Source organism: Chrysochloris asiatica, unplaced genomic scaffold, assembly GCF_000296735.1.
Source record: "Chrysochloris asiatica unplaced genomic scaffold, ChrAsi1.0 scaffold00013, whole genome shotgun sequence".
NCBI lineage: Eukaryota > Metazoa > Chordata > Mammalia > Afrosoricida > Chrysochloridae > Chrysochloris > Chrysochloris asiatica.
Window position 1 is genome coordinate 18,569,629 of NW_006408531.1, and position 19,048 is coordinate 18,588,676.

Below are 19,048 nucleotides of genomic sequence, written 5' to 3' on the forward strand. Positions count from 1 at the left end.
AGAGATGGATTGGCCAGATGGCAGCATCGATGGACTCAAGTGTGGAACAGTGGTGAAGTTGGCCCAGGATCGGGCAGTGTTTCATTGTGCTGTGCATAGGGTCACTATAATTCAGTGCCAGCTTGATGGCACCTAACTACAACAACAACAACCAAACAAAACTTTTAATAGCTTCTTATTGACCTTGTGATATTCTTTATTATAACCCACAGGTCCTGTATGGGCTGAATATTGCTGTTGCGCAGTGCCATTGAGTTGATTACAGTTCACAGTAACACCATGTGGCAGAGGAGAACTGCCCCATAAGATTTTTTTAGCTGTCATCTTTATGAGAGCAGATCACTGGTTCTCACTCATGCAGATCCTCGAGGTGGATCCCAAGTTCCAGTCTTCCAGTTTGCTGCTGAGCACTCAACTGCTGTACCATTAGAGCTTCTTATCAATTGAATTGTAGTTGTTATTAAGTGCCATCAAGTGGTTTCCAGCTCACAGTGACCCTTTATAGGGTTTCTGAGGAGTTACTCATGGGTTTGAACTGCTGGCCTTGCAGTTGCAGTCCAGTGCTTATCCTAAAGCATCACACCAGGACCCCATAGGTTGAACTGTTATTGTTGCTTTTGCTAATTGTTGTCATGTTGACCTGGAACCTGTAATTGTGACATCCTTTGGAAATAGGATCCTGTGGATATCATTAAATTAAATTATGTCATACTAGATCAGGGTTTTCCCTAAATCCATGGCTTAATTCTTTATTGGAAAAAGGAGGTTTACAGAAGGCAGATACACACAAAAGGAAGAAAGCCATATGAAGACAGAGACAGAAATTGGAATGAGGCAGCTGCAAAGAAGATACAACCTTCAGTATGATGACACTTCAGCATAATGTAAACAAAACTGCTCATAACTGAAGCAAGCATGTTACTATTTGAAGCAACTAGAGACCCTAACACAGAATACCAAATGCACGGTCACAGAGTTGATTCTGGCTCAGAGTGACCCGAGATTAAATCTTTATGGGACCAGACAGTGTCATCTTTTGCACTCTGAGTGACTGGTGGATTTGAACTGCTAACCTGTGGTTATTAAACCAAAGCTTAACGCACAGTGCCACCAGGGGCTGTAACATAAGTCTAACACATAATGGGTATTCATTAAGTATTTGTTAAAAGAACAAATCGTTAATTAGAGGATGGTTCAAAATAAACTTAAAGTCTATATTAAAGCAACTATATTTAAATATTCAGATGGTGTTGGATTCTTGTTATGATATTAACTCTACCTTTGTCAATTCATTTTTTTCTCCTTCATGAAACTTTTTTAACCCACCAAAACAGAGGTGTGTTTCCTTTGGATTAACTCTTGGCCTAGCACACATACCTCCTTCTGTCCTCATTATAAACCACCATCTGTTAGTAGTTTTTCCATTTCTGTTTCTTCAGGAGATCCTATCCTTATCGATGGGGGGGAACAATGGCTTATTATTTTTATTATTATTTCACTTATTATTTTTGAATCTTCAATGCCTACCCCCAAATTTATTGTATACCAAGTGCTCAATAAATATTTGATGTATCAATAAATATATAAAGTTAAGCTACTTGGATCATTAAAAAAAAGCTCATTTTTTTTTTATAAAATATTAATACTGAACTCATGCTCAGTATTTAAGGAAACTATGTTGTTGTTTTTTTTTAAGTAAATGCCAATGGCAGGTTATTCCTATCAAAAATACTGTTATTCCATACTATTTCAATATTAAAAATATCACTTTGGTACTTTGTTATGTTAATAAAAACTAAAGGAGAAGCAATTAATATAATTCCTCCAGTAAATAGAAGAGCAAGAACTTGTATAATAGCTTCCATATTAATATATATATATGTATTTATTGATACAGCAAACATTTATTGAGCACTTGGTACACATTGAATTTTTGGATAGGCACTGATGATTCAAAAACAATGAATCGTAATAATAATAATAAATCTATATCAGAGTGAAACAGTGTTTTTGTTACTGTTCAATCTGTATTGCCCTGAACAGGTTTGGGAATTAGGACATAAGGAAAGAGATACTTTAAGTGCCGACATATTTCATAAATTCATCCCAATCAGAGCCCAGTCACTAAATGAGGGACAGCTACTTTGGCTACACTCATGATTCTAATAAGCTGATGTTTAAAACTTACAAAATATTAAAAACCATAATTAGGAGTAAGACTCAGGGCTTCTAAAGGCAAGTTAAGTGATAAAAGCAACACAATGACAGCTGACAGAAAAGTAGGACTCAGTCATTAAAAGGAGTCCCAAAATAAAACCCAAATCAAAACAAAGAACCCAGCCAACGAGTCTGGGAGTTATTTCGTTTAGTAAAAAAGGATACTTTTTAGGAAGGAAAGTAGCATACAGTCTACAGCACAATCCAACTATTAATTTTAGTGTATTAATTATTGTTTATAATGATAACTTTAATTATGAAAATATAATTATGTTTAATATAGATTAAGATAACAGGAAAGTATGCAATATATTTTATAACTCCAAAGTAAATGATTAAAACAATCACACTTCAAATGACTTATGGGCATTTAGTCCTGGTGTGGAGCTATAGGATAAGCGCTGAACTGCTAACCACAGGGTTGGCAGTTCAAACCCACCGGCCTCTCCTTGGAAGCCCTATATAGGGTCGCTATGAGTCAGAATCTGCTTGATGGAACTAAATAACAACAAGAAGAAACAACTAAACCTAAAATATACAGAATAATACATGTCTCAAGAATTCCGGAAGCTAATATTTTATTATCTTAAGATACCATCTTGATTTGAAATTGTTGTTCATTGCCATGTAGTTGGTTCTGACTCACAGTGACCCTGTATAGGGTTTCCAAGGATCAGCTGGTGAGTTTGAACAGCCTCCCTTGCAGTTCAAACCGACCTCGTGGTCTAGTACACTATCCTACAGTGCCACACCAGGATTCCTAATTTGAAATAAAGGAACCTCTTTCTGGAAGAACATATATGTCAACGAAACTACTGTTCTATGATCTGAAATAGATATTAAAAAGAAGAAATACAAAAAGCTACCATACCTGTTGTGAACCACTGAAATTTGTTGAGTTGGAAACTGAAGTGTTTGCATAAATAGACGAGGATGGAGCAAAACTAGAACCTAAAGACAGAACAAATCACATTTTAAAACTGTCTCTTGCACAATAATGAAAATACTTCACTTGGCAGAATTCTGTACGATAAACGTTGAGTTTTGTTATAGTTGTTAAGACAACGAAAATTGAAGCTGAGTGATTTAGAAAGAAATTGGTTACTTCTATTTCCTCTTATAACAGCAGCTAAAGTCTTTCCTCTGGGAGTTCAATTAAACAGAAACACATTGGAATAGCCTTTATAAGGACTGCAGCTAACAGACAAGGGTTAAGTATCCAGTGGTGGTTGGTGGTTATGTGCTGTGCAGTTGGTTCTGACTCATAACGACCCTGTAAAGGGTTTCTGAGGCTGTAAATCTTTACAGGAGAAGAAAACCTCATCTTTATCTCGCAGAATGGCTGGTAGTTTTGAACTGCTGACCTTGAGGTTAGCAACCCGACTCCTCCAGACTGAGACTACTTCCAAGGAAACCACTGGAACTTGCCAAATTATCCTATCAACTGCATTTGCATACAAAATCGCCTATTTTAAACCTTTGGATGTGACTACCTTAGGAAATAAACAGTTCAGAATCCATTTAGATTTGATGTTTCCATCTCCCTCTTTTATTTATTTATTTTTTGGTTTCTCTAAATCCTTTTGTTTGAAAGAAAATAGTTGTGATCTAGAGTTCAGATTCAAGGGAAACCATTTAACAGTGATTTGGATTTGTAGGCTGTCTAAAGCTTTTGAATTTATTGGAGTAAGGCAAAAATCAAAAGAATAATCACAGGTCTAACAAAATGTCTTCACGTAACAGATCTGTCAAGGGGAAAATGAAAGACAATTGAGACAAGTGATTAATCGTTTTGTCAAGGTATTTTGAATAGCAAGAGTATTATGTAATGAACACAAATTGGCTTGGCTTGGAAAATGCAAATGACAGTAATTGGGGGAATAAATGAAAACGTCTCTATGTTCTCTTTTACACTAAGTTAAGCGGTGTGGTTCACTGGTTGTAACATATATGCAAATATGTGTGTACCTACATTCTAAATGAATGTAGATCTGCCATTTCTACTAAAAACGTCTATGCAATTATTTTATTTAGTCAACCTACTTAAATGTCAATACTAGCAGCTTCAAACTGTTAATTTAGCTGACATTACCTAACTTTTAATATTTTTAACTATGCCACTAAAATTCTTTCTGAAACTACCATATAAAAAGCAAACATAATTTTTATAGGAATCAAAAATAAGAAAATTTAATAATCATATATTGACTTTTGGGAGGGATACAATTTATATAAATTTTTTATTAGAACATATAGCTTCATAGGGAATTGTTAAGAATGAACAAAAAATTCTCAGTCATTCAAAGATAAATGAGACTTACAAAAGTGCTAATTCAATTTTAAATAGAACCAGAACAGACTTATGCACCTAAGGAATACTGCAAAGAAAATACTGGTTTGTGTCCTGAATCTTTTAAACAGCTTAAATACTAATCAAACCTGCTGACATATGACTTTGCAAACACTGGTGTGGAGGCTTGCTTTGCTTGGACATGGTTTCCTGCCTATATTGCACAGTTTAAATTTAAATATTTAAAGTTGGTAAGGCTCATGCTTCTTGATGTGTATTCAACTAGTTCATTATGTTTCTGCCTACTTATTTTATTCTGATGAAATTGTGTACACAGCGGTAACGTTTAAAACTCTCTTCATGATGTATATTCCTATAGTCTGAAGTCAGGGAATCTCATTCAAAGAATTGGTCTTCATAGAACAGGTTTTATGTATGTCTACTTACCTGGCATTTGGTAAGAATAAGGCGTCTGGCCGGGCTGCGGGGTGGAAAACCCTGGGCTGTAACTGAGGCAGCCGCTCTGTAATGGGGATTGGGTTTGTGAAAGTCCACTCTCTGTCTTGATGCCTGGCAACATCACACCCAAATCTGTATGGAAAATGCAGGGGTAAACCATTTCATTCGTAAAATCATCTTGATTCTGAGCTACAACTTGTATCAGTATATTCAACTTTTAACCAACAGAATTACCTGCTTACAACCAAAGTAAGAAGATGGAAGACATGAAATACCGTAAGTTGGCAGGCTGTACGGCTGTCCTGTCTGAGAGTAGGCCGTGTAGACGGCTGGCTGCTGCATCCCCGAATACTGAGTCTGGCCTGCATAGGCGGACATTGTTTGAGCTGCTGGTGTAGAAAGAATGTGTGGATAGGGCCTAAATATCAGAAAAATAGCATTACTGTGGCAACAAAGACTGCATATTAATTCAGACAGTTTAGATTCAGTGAGACCTTATAATATCCAGAAAGTAACCCTGCTATATATTCACAATTTTATTTTAATAATACAGGAAAGAACAAAACAAGTTTGAATGTCAGGAGCCCAGGCATTTGTAGTGAAGTACAAACCAATCTATGACCTTGGACCAATAATTTAACCACCCTGTGCCTACGCTTCACCTATAAAACATGAAATTTGGTTTATATATTCATGTGAATTCTTTCCCAGTTCTTTAATTTTTGTTTACATCTGATATAGTACTCCAGTCAATACATAAATGATAAAAATGGAGTACAAGCCAGTTAATTAACATACTTATTAGCACATTTACAAGTATCAGGAGTGACTTACTACTATATAGTGACTACAAATGTCTATTTAAAATCCTTGGATTAAATAGGTACAATAAGCACTGGACTGCTAGTCACAAGGTTGGCAGTTCAAACCTATTAGCTGCTCCTCAGAAATCCTAAACACAGTAGCTGTATGTTGGAATTGACTACATGACATTTAACAACAACAACAAATATTCTAAAACTTGTGGTGAAAATTGGCAGTATTATTATACCACACACATTGAGTTAGAAAAAACAACTAGAAGTAAATATATACCCAAACCAATTGCCATCGAGTCAATTTTAACTCACAGTGACTTTATTGGATACAGAGTAGAACTGCTCCATAGGGTTTTGAGGTTGCAAATCTTTATGGGAACATCTTTCTCCTGCAGAGGTTGGTAGGTTTGAACCAGTGATCTTGTGATTAGCTTAACCATTACACCACAGGGCTTTACTAGCATTTGAAAAATTCAATTCTTAAAATGGGCTATTTAAATGAAGATAATTAATTTCTTAAAGCATCCCAATTTTATGTGACAAGTTAAAATTAATGGAAATGCTACACATGAACCGTTTCAGGAGTACATGAGAAGCATATGAAAATGTGTGGAGGTTCAACAAATGTTACATTAAATGACAAGTCATTCTGAAAGATAGATCGATCATCAAACTTGTCCAGCAACTCCAGGGAGCAGACTCATGAACATGTAGTTAACTGTCTATGTCCATATCTTCAGCCTGAGGTCATTTGCTAGTCTGCATGGCTCTTACTGTTTCTTTTTCTATTTTTAGGGACGCAATCTAACAGAAATTGGAAATATTTGAGAAAAAACAAACAAACAAAAGAGTAGATGGGTTTCTGAAAATAAATGGAATATCCTTCCTTCCATATTATGTCACATTTTATATAATGTCCCCAACTGACACCTAATCCTTAGCCTAGATTTAAGGACATGCCAGATGCTGCAGAAAATAATGTTACCCATAAATAACATATGTATGGAGTCCTGGTGTGGAGCTATAGAATAAACAGTGGAATGTTCACCACAAAGTTGGCAGTTCAAACCCACCAACCACTCCTTAGAAATCCTATACAGGGTTGTTATAAGTCAGAACTGACTTCATGGTACTTAACAACACCAGCAATCACAAAAATAAAATTTTGGAACATCTGGATGATTACAAACAAATTCAGATATACCGGCAATACAGTTCAACTCGAAATCTGTATCACTGTCCTCAGTACACTGATGACACAAGATATAAAAATAATAAAGTATATTCTTCAAAATTATGCTTATTGGAATGTGAAATCCAGTAAAATATCTGCCATGGAATAAATTACAAAGTGATAAAGTATGTAATCTGTTTAGATTTTCTTAAAACTAACTGGCCTTTTGGAATTTGCCTTAAAATACCAACCCATTCTGGTTTGAACTTTAGGCTTTTATTGAAAAGGAATATAAATATCTAAAATGAAGAGAAATGTCCAGAGAAAAATGAATAAGTCTTTATTTCTAGGCTAATACAGAATACCTATCTGCCTGATCTATCTGTGCAGCTCTGTATTTATAGAACATTAATATTTCTAATTATATGCTAAAGTTGTCATACTGTATGAATACGGATTATTAAAGATAACACCAGAAAATTGTTCTAACAATCTGAAAGATTCTGCTGGCCACTTACTTGGAAGGATAGAGCTGCGGGGAATACTGGTGTGCTGATCTAGGACTGTAGCCGCTACTTGTTATTACTGTAAGACACAAGAACCAGTGCACACAAGATTGCCTCATAAATACATTTCACTAGAGTGTACATAACCAATTTGAAGAAATTACCGTGTTAAAATTCTATTTCTAAACATTTTCTAAAAAGAAAATTAATTCATCATCTAAAATTCGTTTTCTAAACAGAAACAGCTGCCTAAACATATTCTCCCAGTTAAATGGCTTCACATTTTGTTCTAAGAGCATGAAATGAACATTCTTTTCGTAAGCCACTCCCCTCTAGCATTCTTCTGTTTTTTCAAGTCAGTAGCATGCTCTTATGTATCAATATGCTATGAATGCAAAGCTTTTATGAGAGGATAAGGAAGCTTTTTTGATCTAAAAATCAGATTTCTGAAGTTGGCAAACTTAAGTTTCCGATTCCAAATATGAGGGTGTTATATGCTGCTCTTCCACCATATCTATTCTAAATGAACTGCAATCAAAATGTATGGAAAACTCAAAGTTCTAACTTTCAATTTCAAACTGTAAAATGCCATTGTTTTCTAATTCCTTTCCTGTTGCTGATAAGATGGGTAGTCAATAAGGCAGAGTCCAAATTATTCTAGGAAGAATTGGAATACACATAGAAAGCATGGGCAATAAATAGCAAGCCTTTGTTTTATAAAAATTAATCACAAAATTTTCCAAATGCACAAGCAAATACATTTTCAACTACCAGATATATTACTTTCCTAAGGAGAACTTGAAGGTGATAGTCAGGTCCTATTAATGTTTCATCAAACATACAGCCCTATACTGGAATATAGCCAAAAGTTGGGACATTTCTCTTTCCTTTAGCCATCTGCTGTGACTAAGACAGATGGATAGCGAATCTATGGACTCTAAAGTGTTGGGTCAGTCCCTTCAGAGCCTACCCATACTGGACAAGCACACAGAGTGTCTTTATTAGGCCATCTGCTGTTCATTCACTTTTCAAAAAGATTAAAGTAGTACCCAACGTAGCCCTGGAATTAGTTTAGTCTAATCAATCATAGTTGTACTTCAAAGTACTATGTCCTTTCCTAGTTGTTCATAATAATTCTGGAGCTAAACTTTTATAATTGTAAAAGTGACAAATAGGTTTAGGTTGCTAACTATTTTATGAAACATGATATATTTCTATATCCAAATGCCATTAAGGATCCTTGTGATCTATTGCTTCATAAACATGCAGAATTTAATATGTTTAAAATGCTCTATTGCCTACAAGCTTTGAGTACGGACAGAGTAATTTAGATTTCATAGAAATGGTGCAGAAGAGGATCATTTGAAGAATATGAGTCCAATTTGAAAGTCACCCAAATATTTAGAACATAGGTGTATGCTTTAAACATTTTCTGCCACCAACATTTCAGTGTACTTGTTATATATAGTTAATAGTAAACTGTCAGTTCAACTATTACATTCTACTTATTTATATAAAAATAACTTAGAGAATATTTACAGCTTTCAAATCAATTCAATGAGAATAAGTTCTTTCTACTGCATTATGGTCAAAACATTTAAATTATATAATAAAATAGAAATGTCTAGTAGAAAATTCAGTCTGACTCAAATTCATAATAGTAATACTCTGTTTAACAGACCTATAGTTGTTGTTGTTGTGAAGTGCCATTGTGTCAATTCCGACCCATAGCGACCCTATATAGGGTTTCCAAGGAACAGGTGGTGAGCTTGAACCACTGACCTTGCAGTTTAAACAACTTTGCAGTCTGATGCATTAGCTCACTTAGATGATGCTTAATCCTATGATTTTTTTTTTTTTTTTTTTTGTCTATTTGTGAAGCTTCAGTTTGGCCCACTCTGCATTGCTGTATTATCAGTTATTTTCAAGAATGTAAAACACAGGCTTTTTCAAAAAGACACTGAATAATGCAAAATAATATTTACTTTAGCAGTTTTTATTGAATAAGCCAAATGGCAAACATATATTTCCCAGAAATCCTATATACCTGCAAACAACTCTGAATATGCTAGTGTGAGTCATCTTTCTAATGAATGAATCTAGACATAGTTAGAATAGCATATCCACAATCATACAAAGGCTTGATAAATCTTTAAAATTTCAAATTTAGTGTCTGTATATTCATTATCTAAACAGAAGATAAAATCTTCAGTTTAGAAAACTAAGATGCTCACATATGGGCTAAAGCTTGGAAAGTTTGTGTGTTTTTTTATTAAAATGTCTACTTCTGTGCATATGTTGTTGTTGTTGTTAAGTGCTGTCGAGTCGGTTCCTACCCATAGCGACCCTGTACAGGGTTTCCGAGGCTATGTATGTTTATATGTATATACATACATAAATATATCTACAGATAACTGGAAGACAAAAAAATTTGCAGAGTGAGTTGTGACTATGCTGATCAAAACAAAGTAAGAACTGCTTTTATAAAGGGGAGCCTACTCTCCTTAATAGGAGCTCTGGTAGCGTAGTGGTTACGAATCAGGCTGCAAACCGCAAGGTCAGCAGTTCAAAACTACCAGCTGTTCCGTGGGAGAAAGATGAGGCTTTCTGCTCCAGGAAAGATTTATGGCCTCGGAAATCCTGTACAGGGTCTCTCTCTATGAGTCGGAACTGACTGAATGGCACATAACAACAACAACTCTCCTTAATGATTTCTGTAATGCCATGAACAACTTTGGGAGATCTGTCACTGAATTAATCATAGACATTACTCAAAGAACTCAACTAGTTATATATTTCAGCATTTCTGCACGTTGTTGCTATTGTTAAGTATTGTTGAGTCAGTTCTGAATCATAATGACCTCATAGGTTCTCCAAGGAGTGGCTGGTGGGTTTGAACTGCCAACCTGGTTGTTAGCAGTCTATTACTTATCCTTTGTGCCACACCAGAACTCCATTTTTTTGTGCATAAATGTAAGCGAATTCTTGTCTTCAAACATGAATTGATTAAAACAAATATTTTAGAGTTTATTATCAGCTTATCAGATGAAGGAGTCAATTTTAAGATTTTATTCTTATCATTATCTTCACACCCTACATCAGTGACTTTCAGTGAGAGAAATAAAAGGGAATTCTGACTGTTGTAGATACTTAAGTATGTCTGGAGACCTTTTATGTTGTCAAAACTGGGTGTGGGGGTGGTTTGCTACTGGCATATTAGAATAGATGCCTGGTATGCTGCTAAACAGGGAGCTCTGGTAGCATAGTGGTTATGAGTTGGGCTGCTAACCTCAAAGTCAGCAGTTCAAATCAGCCAGCTCTTCTGAGGGAGAAAGACGAGGCTTTCTGCTCCAGTAAAGATTTTTCACCTCGGAAACCCTATGCAGGGTTGCTATGAGTCAGAACCAACTTCAAGGCATACCACCACCATCACCATGCTGGTAAACATCCTAAAATAAGAATCTAGGGCTGAGATTCTCAATAGCAATCGGAACAACAGAACTTTTCCTGAGGTTGGAAGTGTTCTACATTTGTGTTGTTCGCTATGGTAGCATCTAACCACATATACGACTAGTGAATTTCGGTAGTGCAGTCTGGAGCTTCATTACAAGGTGAAAGTCTGATGGTTTAAATTCATCCAGAGGTGCCTTGGAAGACAGGCCTCACAATCTGATTCCAAGAACCCTATGGAGCAATTCTACACAGCACACAGGGGCCACCATGAATTGGCAATGAATCAATGACCTTCGACAAAATCACAAGCCATACTATAGCTGTGATCCTGCTGAAATAGACTAGGGAGCCCTGCTGTGGTGCTGTAGGATAAGCACTGAACTAGTAACCACAAGGCTGGGGGTGCAGACGCACCAGTCACTCCTAGAAAACCCTTTACAGGGTTTTTATGAGTTGAAACCAACTTGATGGCACTTAAAAATAAGTGACTAGAATTAACTTTTAAATTTTATCCAGTATTAATACAAATAAAAATGTAAGTAGTCACATATGGCTAGTGTCTACTTTAGTGGACAGCACAGCCCTCAATAGAAAATTGGGAAGTCATTTGGAAAGATTAGAGGAGTGGATTTCAGGCAGAGTAATTTTTCAAACCTATTTGTTGTTCCATATTCTTATTTTCCAGAGGAGTACTTCAGAGAAGACTGATGATCACAACCCTATTCTTGACTTATTTCTAGCAAAGGCCTTGACTGTGTGGGTTTTTTACTTCCTAGCGCCTCAGTATTCTTACTTAAAAATGTATCCGAGACCACTGAGATTGTTTCTGGAATTAACGTTTTATTATTTTGTCATTCGGCTTTCAATTAATTTTCAGTATACTTTTTAAGCACATCAGCATTTAGTTAATTTTATTTCTTTCTTAAAAAACATGTTTGGAAAGTTTACCAGCGCTATAGCACGTGAGCAAAAAAGAATGCAAGAGTCAGCCACTACATATTTATCCCTAGGAGGTGGGTGAAGTGCTAGAAAGTATGTGGATTAGTACATAAGAGACTCTCTGCAAAGTTTATATAACACTCTTCATTTGTAGTACTAATAATTATGTGAAGACATGACAATTGCTTCCAATCAGTGTGAACTATAAAAGTGGTTTATGTATAGTAACAAGAATCAATTGTATGCAATCATGATATTATACTTAAAGATAGTCCTCAATCCTGTTTACATAAAGCATGTCCACCTAAAATTCTTATCCATGTGTACATGTGTAAATATGAAATATGTTAAAGTAGACTAACAGAATTCAAGATTAACTGCCATAAATACTTTTCTCAGTTGAATGTTCCTCTTTTGAATATACACATACTCTTCTTTAGGCTCAAAAAAAAACTTTCATCAGCTAATAAACCAAAGAAAGTATTATAACTTAAATACAATCAACTTAATTTGTGCCCTTTGTGCCCAGTTGGGAGTTACCTGGTATTTTTATTTTAAAAGGATTGACATTTAAAGACAGGCCATTGTTCCCTTTGAAGCAGTCTGAGGGAAAGTAGTTCTCTCAAAGGCTGTGTTTTTTCAAGCCACCAGCATGTGCTCTACTGCTGCCCATTAACCTTTACTACTTGTCACTCAGCTGCTTACACAGGAGGAGTTTTTTAAACCCAGGGAGGAAACAAGGTTATTTAGAAGGAATCAAATGGATAGGTTTACGTCTTAAATGGTGGACAGAAGGTAGTTTTTTATGTAATCTAAATGGGAACCTGGAAGGAACAAAGCAGATTATCATAACCTAACTGGTAAATTTAAAAAAAAACAAAACAAAAAAAACTGTATAAAACAGAATGTAGGCAGTCAGCTCTGCTTATTTATAATATGAAACTCATGGAACTGTTTTGGTGTCACTAAACACCCAGCAAAACAATTTCCAAATATAATTTTGAAACTTAAATAGTGTTAAGACTCCGGGCACTCAAAAGAATGAATTTACTGCTAAGCTTATCAAAGTCGCATTTCTAGCAGCTTTGGTATTTATGTTGATTATTCACAAGGAGGGTTCTGAAGACCCCAATGTGTATGGAACAACACACGAGCTTAAGGCTTTACCTGACCCAGTAAAAGTGTCAAGCGCTCCATCTCCAGTCGTGGATGTGGTTTCACTGCTGTTCAAAGGCTCTGTTTTGACTGCAAGAAGAGACACTACGTAGAAGAATAAGGACATGTGAGTTTTACTGCTAAATTTATATTTAAGAACCTGACTGCTCCACTCACGAATTTTCTAGCTACTATGGGCATGCAAGAGGAAAGTTGATGAGAGTTTTGTTAATTTAGCTTCTAAAGGGACATGCATTTATAGAGGATTTAATGTAAAATCCTCTAGCTAGTTATTTTTAGAAACTCTCTTTTGAAGGCAGTCATCCTTAGAGAGTTTAAGAGCAATACACATATTTGCATTTTTAAGTTACTTAAAGCGCACTCTGATATTATCATCAAAAGACAGGAAAAGAAGGACTCATCAGTCAGTCTTAAGCACAATGAATCTAAATCATAACAAGGAGATTTACTACCTTAAACTTGATTCTTTCCAAGAAGACATTAAAAAAACAAAATGTATAAAAGTATGATGGAGACATATACAAATACAGAAACCACGGGCCTATTCACATTATGGGTAGAAAACAAGGCACTCACTCATTCATTCATTAATTTTTCTTCTCTAAACGAGAATAAAGAGTCATCCATGTTGAGTACTTTTTACTTGAGTGGTGAACCAATTTTTGATGTATTATAGTGATGCCCTGTGTCTCCGAGTTAATTCCAGCTCATAGCGACCCTACACACAGACTAGAACTGCTCCTTAGGGTGTCCCAGGCTGTAAATCTGTATAGAAGCAGACTGCTTCATCTTTCTCCCAGAGAGCACCTGGTGGGTTCAAACTGCCAAGCTTTTGGTGAGCAGCCCAATTGTAACCCACTGTATCACCTGGATTCCTACTATAGCCATAAGCAAAGAATAAGAGATCATTTCTACAGAGATACATACAGCTTTCAAAAACCTTTCAATACAATCATTGTACTTTGAGGTCCTGTATTTTGTCAAAATCTCATTTGGCAATGATGTACACAGGCATACATTGTTGTCATGAGTAGATGCAATGTGAGGGGGTGGTGAGGAAGCCTCTACCCATTTTGTCACACCATATTTTCCCTTTGAGGGCAAATGGTTACACATCTCACAGAAGCAAGGGAATACAGAAATGATTCGCTATTCAACACCTCTTGTGTTTCCTTGTCATAAATGGAATGAAAGAATTAACTTAGAAGCAAGCAGGAAACTATGAAGACAGAAGCTGAAAACTTGCCAACTCTGAACAAATACTGGCAAAAAGAAGGATGGAGTCAGAGTGTACCACCAAACACGCAAGTCAGCAATGCCACAGTTTGTTAGAAAAGCAATTAAGCGATGGATAAACATGCAGTAAGGTGTGTGTTCTATTGCCACATGAACGGAACTGACAATACCCTCAGTGAGATTTGGATTAAGTTAGTACCCATAATTTAACAATGGGAAGGTATGCTAGAGAAATTCAGAGGAGATCATTCAAGGTTGTAAAGAAGTAGAGAGAACTGGTTTACTTGTACTTACAAAAGGGATAATAATTAAGATTCATCTATTTTTCCAATAGCAACAATAATCGACAGAATATCCAAGCCCCCTGCCATGGAGTCAATTCTGACTCATAGTGTTACTATAGAACAGTATCCAACTGCTCCACAGAGTTTTGAAGACTGCCAAAACTATCTCCTGAGGAGCAGTTGGTGAGTTTGAACTGCTGACATTTTGGTTGTCAGCTGAGCGCTTATACACTGCACCACCAGAATGAAGAATAGTAGCTACATGTTTTCGCATTGGTAAATACTGAATTACAGGTTTTGATTTTTCAGTAGCTATTTGCATAATAGTGTGTACCATATCATGTTTGGTAAGGTGGAGGGTCAGAGAAACAGAGGAAAATCCCCAGCGAGATGGAATGGCAAAGTGGCAGCATCAATGGGCTCAAGCATGGCAACAATTGTGAGGTTGGCCCAGGACCGGGCAGTGTTTTGTTCTGTTGTACATAGGGTCTCTATGCGTCTGTTGTACATAGGGTCGCTACTGATTTAATGACACCTAACAACAACAGCAACAATGAGTAAGCTCCTACTTACAGCAACTTTGTGTAGGGTTTCTGAGGCTGTAAATCTTTCTGGAAAGCTGAAAGTCTCATCTTTTTCCAGCTATACTGGATCAATAATTGTATTTACCACTATAAAATTATGGTGTGGCACTGTAGGATCAGCACTGGACTGTGAACCACAGGTTTGCAGTTCAAACCCACCAGCTGCTCCTTGGGAACCCTACACAGGGTCGCTATGAGTTGGAACTGACTCAACGGCACTTAACAACAAATAAATATTATTTACTACTACAAAATTATTTGAGAGCCTCCTATATGTTATATTGTGCACATCTAAAACAATCTAGATCAATAGGAATCACTATATTCATTTTATATAGAAGGAAACCAAAGTTTGATGAGACTGAGAAACTTGTCGATGCCTGATTGTGGGAGACGGTGGAGCTAGTATCTGAACCCAGGGCTCTGGTTCTAACATCCATCATCTAACTAACATAACAAGCTGGTTTGGGTACAAACAATTACGCTTCCCTAAAGCTCATGGAGTCCCGGTGTGGCACTGTAGGATAAGTACTTGATCTCAGAACTGGTTTGAACCGCAAGGTTGGTGGTTCAAACTCACCAGCCACTCCTATACAGCTTCACTATGAGTAGAAACCAACTCGATGGCCCATAACAACAACAGTAAGGCTCACAGAGTAATAAAAATGGAGTTATCTTCTAGACAAAGTAATTGTTTTTTTTGTTGTTTGATGTGTCAGTGAGTCTGTTCTGACTCATAATGACCCTGAATAGGGTTGCCGAGGAGTGACTGGTGGGGTTGAACCAATGACCTTTTGGTTAGCAGTCCAGTGCTTATCACACAGCACCACACCAGGACTCCAGACAAAGTAATTAGGAATATACTATTAAATATAAAAGCTGCAAAATGTTAGGATAGCCTACTAAAGTCTGTTTTCAGTTTCTTCCTCATGAACAATTTACATATCAAGAAGAAGTAGCAAATGTGAAAGCAGATAACAACAAAAGGACATGCTTAAAGGGTAACTAACACGCCAGACATAGTTCCATTTGTTTAACAGGTATTGAAATTTGCTTCCTCCTCACAACAATCTTATAAGTAGATACTGGTATTATCTTTACTTTTCAGATCGGGAAACTGAGGAACAAAGTATTCAAACTTGCCTGTGGTCACATAGCTAGTAAGAGCATGAAGTTAAAACGAAGTGGAGGGACACCAGAATCCAAAACCTTGAAAATACTGCCCCTCAGGTAGCACTAGCTTCTCACCAGCTACACTCATCTGTCTAAAGATAATCCAGAGAGTGAGCTAAATGGTTTAAGGGCCACTCTAAATGATCCAACATCCACATTTGTCTTCTGACATTTATGACAAACAGGTGTGGTCCCAAATCTTCAGCTAAACTAAGATAAGACAGTTTCTTGGAATTTTCAAATTCTAATTGTGACTAAGTTCCTACCTAAACATGTCTAAATCTATAATAATACTTCAAAAATAGATTTATTGACACATAAGAGAAAGAACTACATCTGAGGGTACTTCAAAAAATTTATGGAAAATGAAATTGAAAGTAATGAATTTTTTTCCACAAACTTTTTGAAGCACCTCTCATATCAGTCAATCAAGTGACAGATATATGTTGTTAAGTGCCATTAAAGCGGTTCTGATGCATAGCTACCATGTAAAGGGTTTCTGAGGAGCATCTGGCGGGTTTGAACTGTGGAACTTGTAGTTAGCAGTCCAGTGCTTTTCCTACAGCATTACATAGATATATAGCTAGATGTATATGTTGCTGTTGTTAAGTGCCGTTGAGTGAAAAAGTAATATATATGAATATATATATATATAAAATCTTTCACTTGGGAATTATGTGAGAGGAATATATATGGAATCAATTTTGAGCTATGCCTATGTACTTGTATAACAAACTGATCTAGAAGCCAGGCATGAAAATCAATTTTATTATCTTGGATTCCATCCTTGAGACTTGCTTTAAAAAAAACTTAAGTATTGGTTCTGATCAAAAGCATCTTAATTTGAACTTTTATGTGGCCAAAAGGAAAATAAAGAAGAGGAAGAGATACGATTATGGTCTCATTTGTTATATTGGAAACATATCTCATTAAAATTAAAGACAGTACTTAACCAATGTCATACAAAGAAGGTTCATTTTATGGATGAAGGGCATCTCCAGACAGCATATGAAGGTAAGTATAAATAGAGAAGTATAAATATTAAGATGTGTCCACTGTAATAAAATGCATAGATTTTAAAGTAGTAACTCCATAAAACAGATGCTAACATTTAGGAGAAAACTTAGTACATTAATGTAAATTTGTTCTTCATATGTAGGTAAGGGCAGAACAAAAGGAAACAGGGCATAAATCAATACACTGCTACAAAATAAATTTCTTCACATTAGGTGAGTATCAATAAACATCTCGTAAGCTCCAAATAAGATTTAAATGTTATATTGGCTTTATTTAAAAAACACAACATAGACGATAAATAAATATTATGAGTTTTCAGGAAGAGAAAATAGTAAAAGGGAAATAAAATGGATACTCTTTGAATGATTAGTTGACTTACTAAAAAGAGACATGGGAATGCTAAGAAGTGTGAGCTTAAAATTTGTCAAACATGTTGTTGTTAAGTGTCGTCAAGTTGGTTCTGACCCATAGTGACCCTGTATAGGGTTTCTGAGGAGTGGCTGCTGAGCTTGAATTGCTGACCTTGTGGTTCAAACTGATCTTGCAATCCATCACATTATCTCACAGTGCCACACCAGGGCTCCACATAAAACAGCTGACTACTATAAAATAAGCATTATTTTATACTAATAATTGAAGACAATGTTTTAAACAAATGAAAGTAATTTTCATGAAATCTCCAAATATAATTGACATATATCCCATTTTCATTTGTACAGCTCTTGCTCTCCCATTCTAAATAAGAAATACTAGATACTTCCCTTGTGGCAAGAAATTGTTTTGTTAATTAAATATGTACAAGACACTATTAGAAAATAGTTACCTATAAAGCAAGATGTTTACCTATAAAACACCCCTCCTCTTTCAGTTTGTTATACTGTAGTGGCTTGCATGTTGCTGTGATTCTGGAAGCTATAACACAGGTTATTTTAAACACCAGCAAGGTCATCTATGGTGGACAGGTTTCAGAGGAGTTTCCAAACTAAGACAGACTAGGAAGAAGGAGAGACAGACTAATTATGAATATTTAGTCACTGAAAACCAATGGAATACTGTTAGCATTAGAATACTGATTTTGAAACATAATGAAGAACAGCCCCTAAGGTTGGGAGACACTCAAATTACTACTGGGGAAGAGCTACCTTCTCAAAGTAGAGTTGGCTGTGACATGAATGGAGTAAATCTTTTGAAACCTTCATTTACTGAAGGGGCATAATTTTCAAAATGAGGCGAAAGGGCTGTAAACATTCAAAAACGTATAATCAGAACATGAAATATATGAAGTATGAATCTAGGAAAATTGAAGGTTGTCAAAAAATAAATGGAATACACAAACATCAATATCCTCAGCATTGCTGTTGCTGTTAAGGACCCTCAAGCCCGTTCCGACTCATAGTGACCCTGTTCAAGCATGTCAGGAGCACTTGGTGCGTCTGAGCTGCCTATCTTGTGGTTAGTAATACTGTGCTGGTCTTACAGTGCCACACTAGGAGTTAATGAACAGACATGGACTGGTATTGGCCATTTTAAATCTGATGGTTTACTACGCCAAGAAAGAAAAATGGAAGAGGAATGGCATTGCATTCATTATCAAAAACATTTTAAAATCTACCTTGAAGTACAATTCTATCTTCGATAAGACAATATCCATACACTTATAAGGAAAATCAGTTAATACACACTATTATTCAAATTTACGCAACAACCACTAAAACCAGTGAT

At 36.0% G+C, this 19,048-nt stretch overlaps 1 protein-coding gene across 3 annotated transcripts in view; it reads right to left on the reverse strand.

Moving 5' to 3' along the window:
- The window catches only part of EYA4 (eyes absent homolog 4 (Drosophila)), a 74,528-nt gene extending 61,429 nt beyond the window's left edge, over positions 1–13,099 (reverse strand). The window contains exons 1-5 of one of the 3 annotated variants that reach the window (XM_006834652.1): positions 13,024–13,099; positions 7,477–7,543; positions 5,232–5,408; positions 4,955–5,082; positions 3,089–3,168 (exon numbers count right to left, since the gene is read on the reverse strand). In XM_006834652.1, coding sequence (XP_006834715.1) covers positions 3,089–3,168; positions 4,955–5,082; positions 5,232–5,344 — 321 coding nt within the window. In that variant the 5' untranslated portion in view covers positions 5,345–5,408; positions 7,477–7,543; positions 13,024–13,099. The remainder of the gene's footprint in view (positions 1–3,088; positions 3,169–4,954; positions 5,083–5,231; positions 5,409–7,476; positions 7,544–13,023) is intronic. The other 2 variants (XM_006834653.1, XM_006834654.1) reach the window with 2 other exon arrangements.
- Between the last annotated feature and the right edge of the window lie 5,949 nt (positions 13,100–19,048).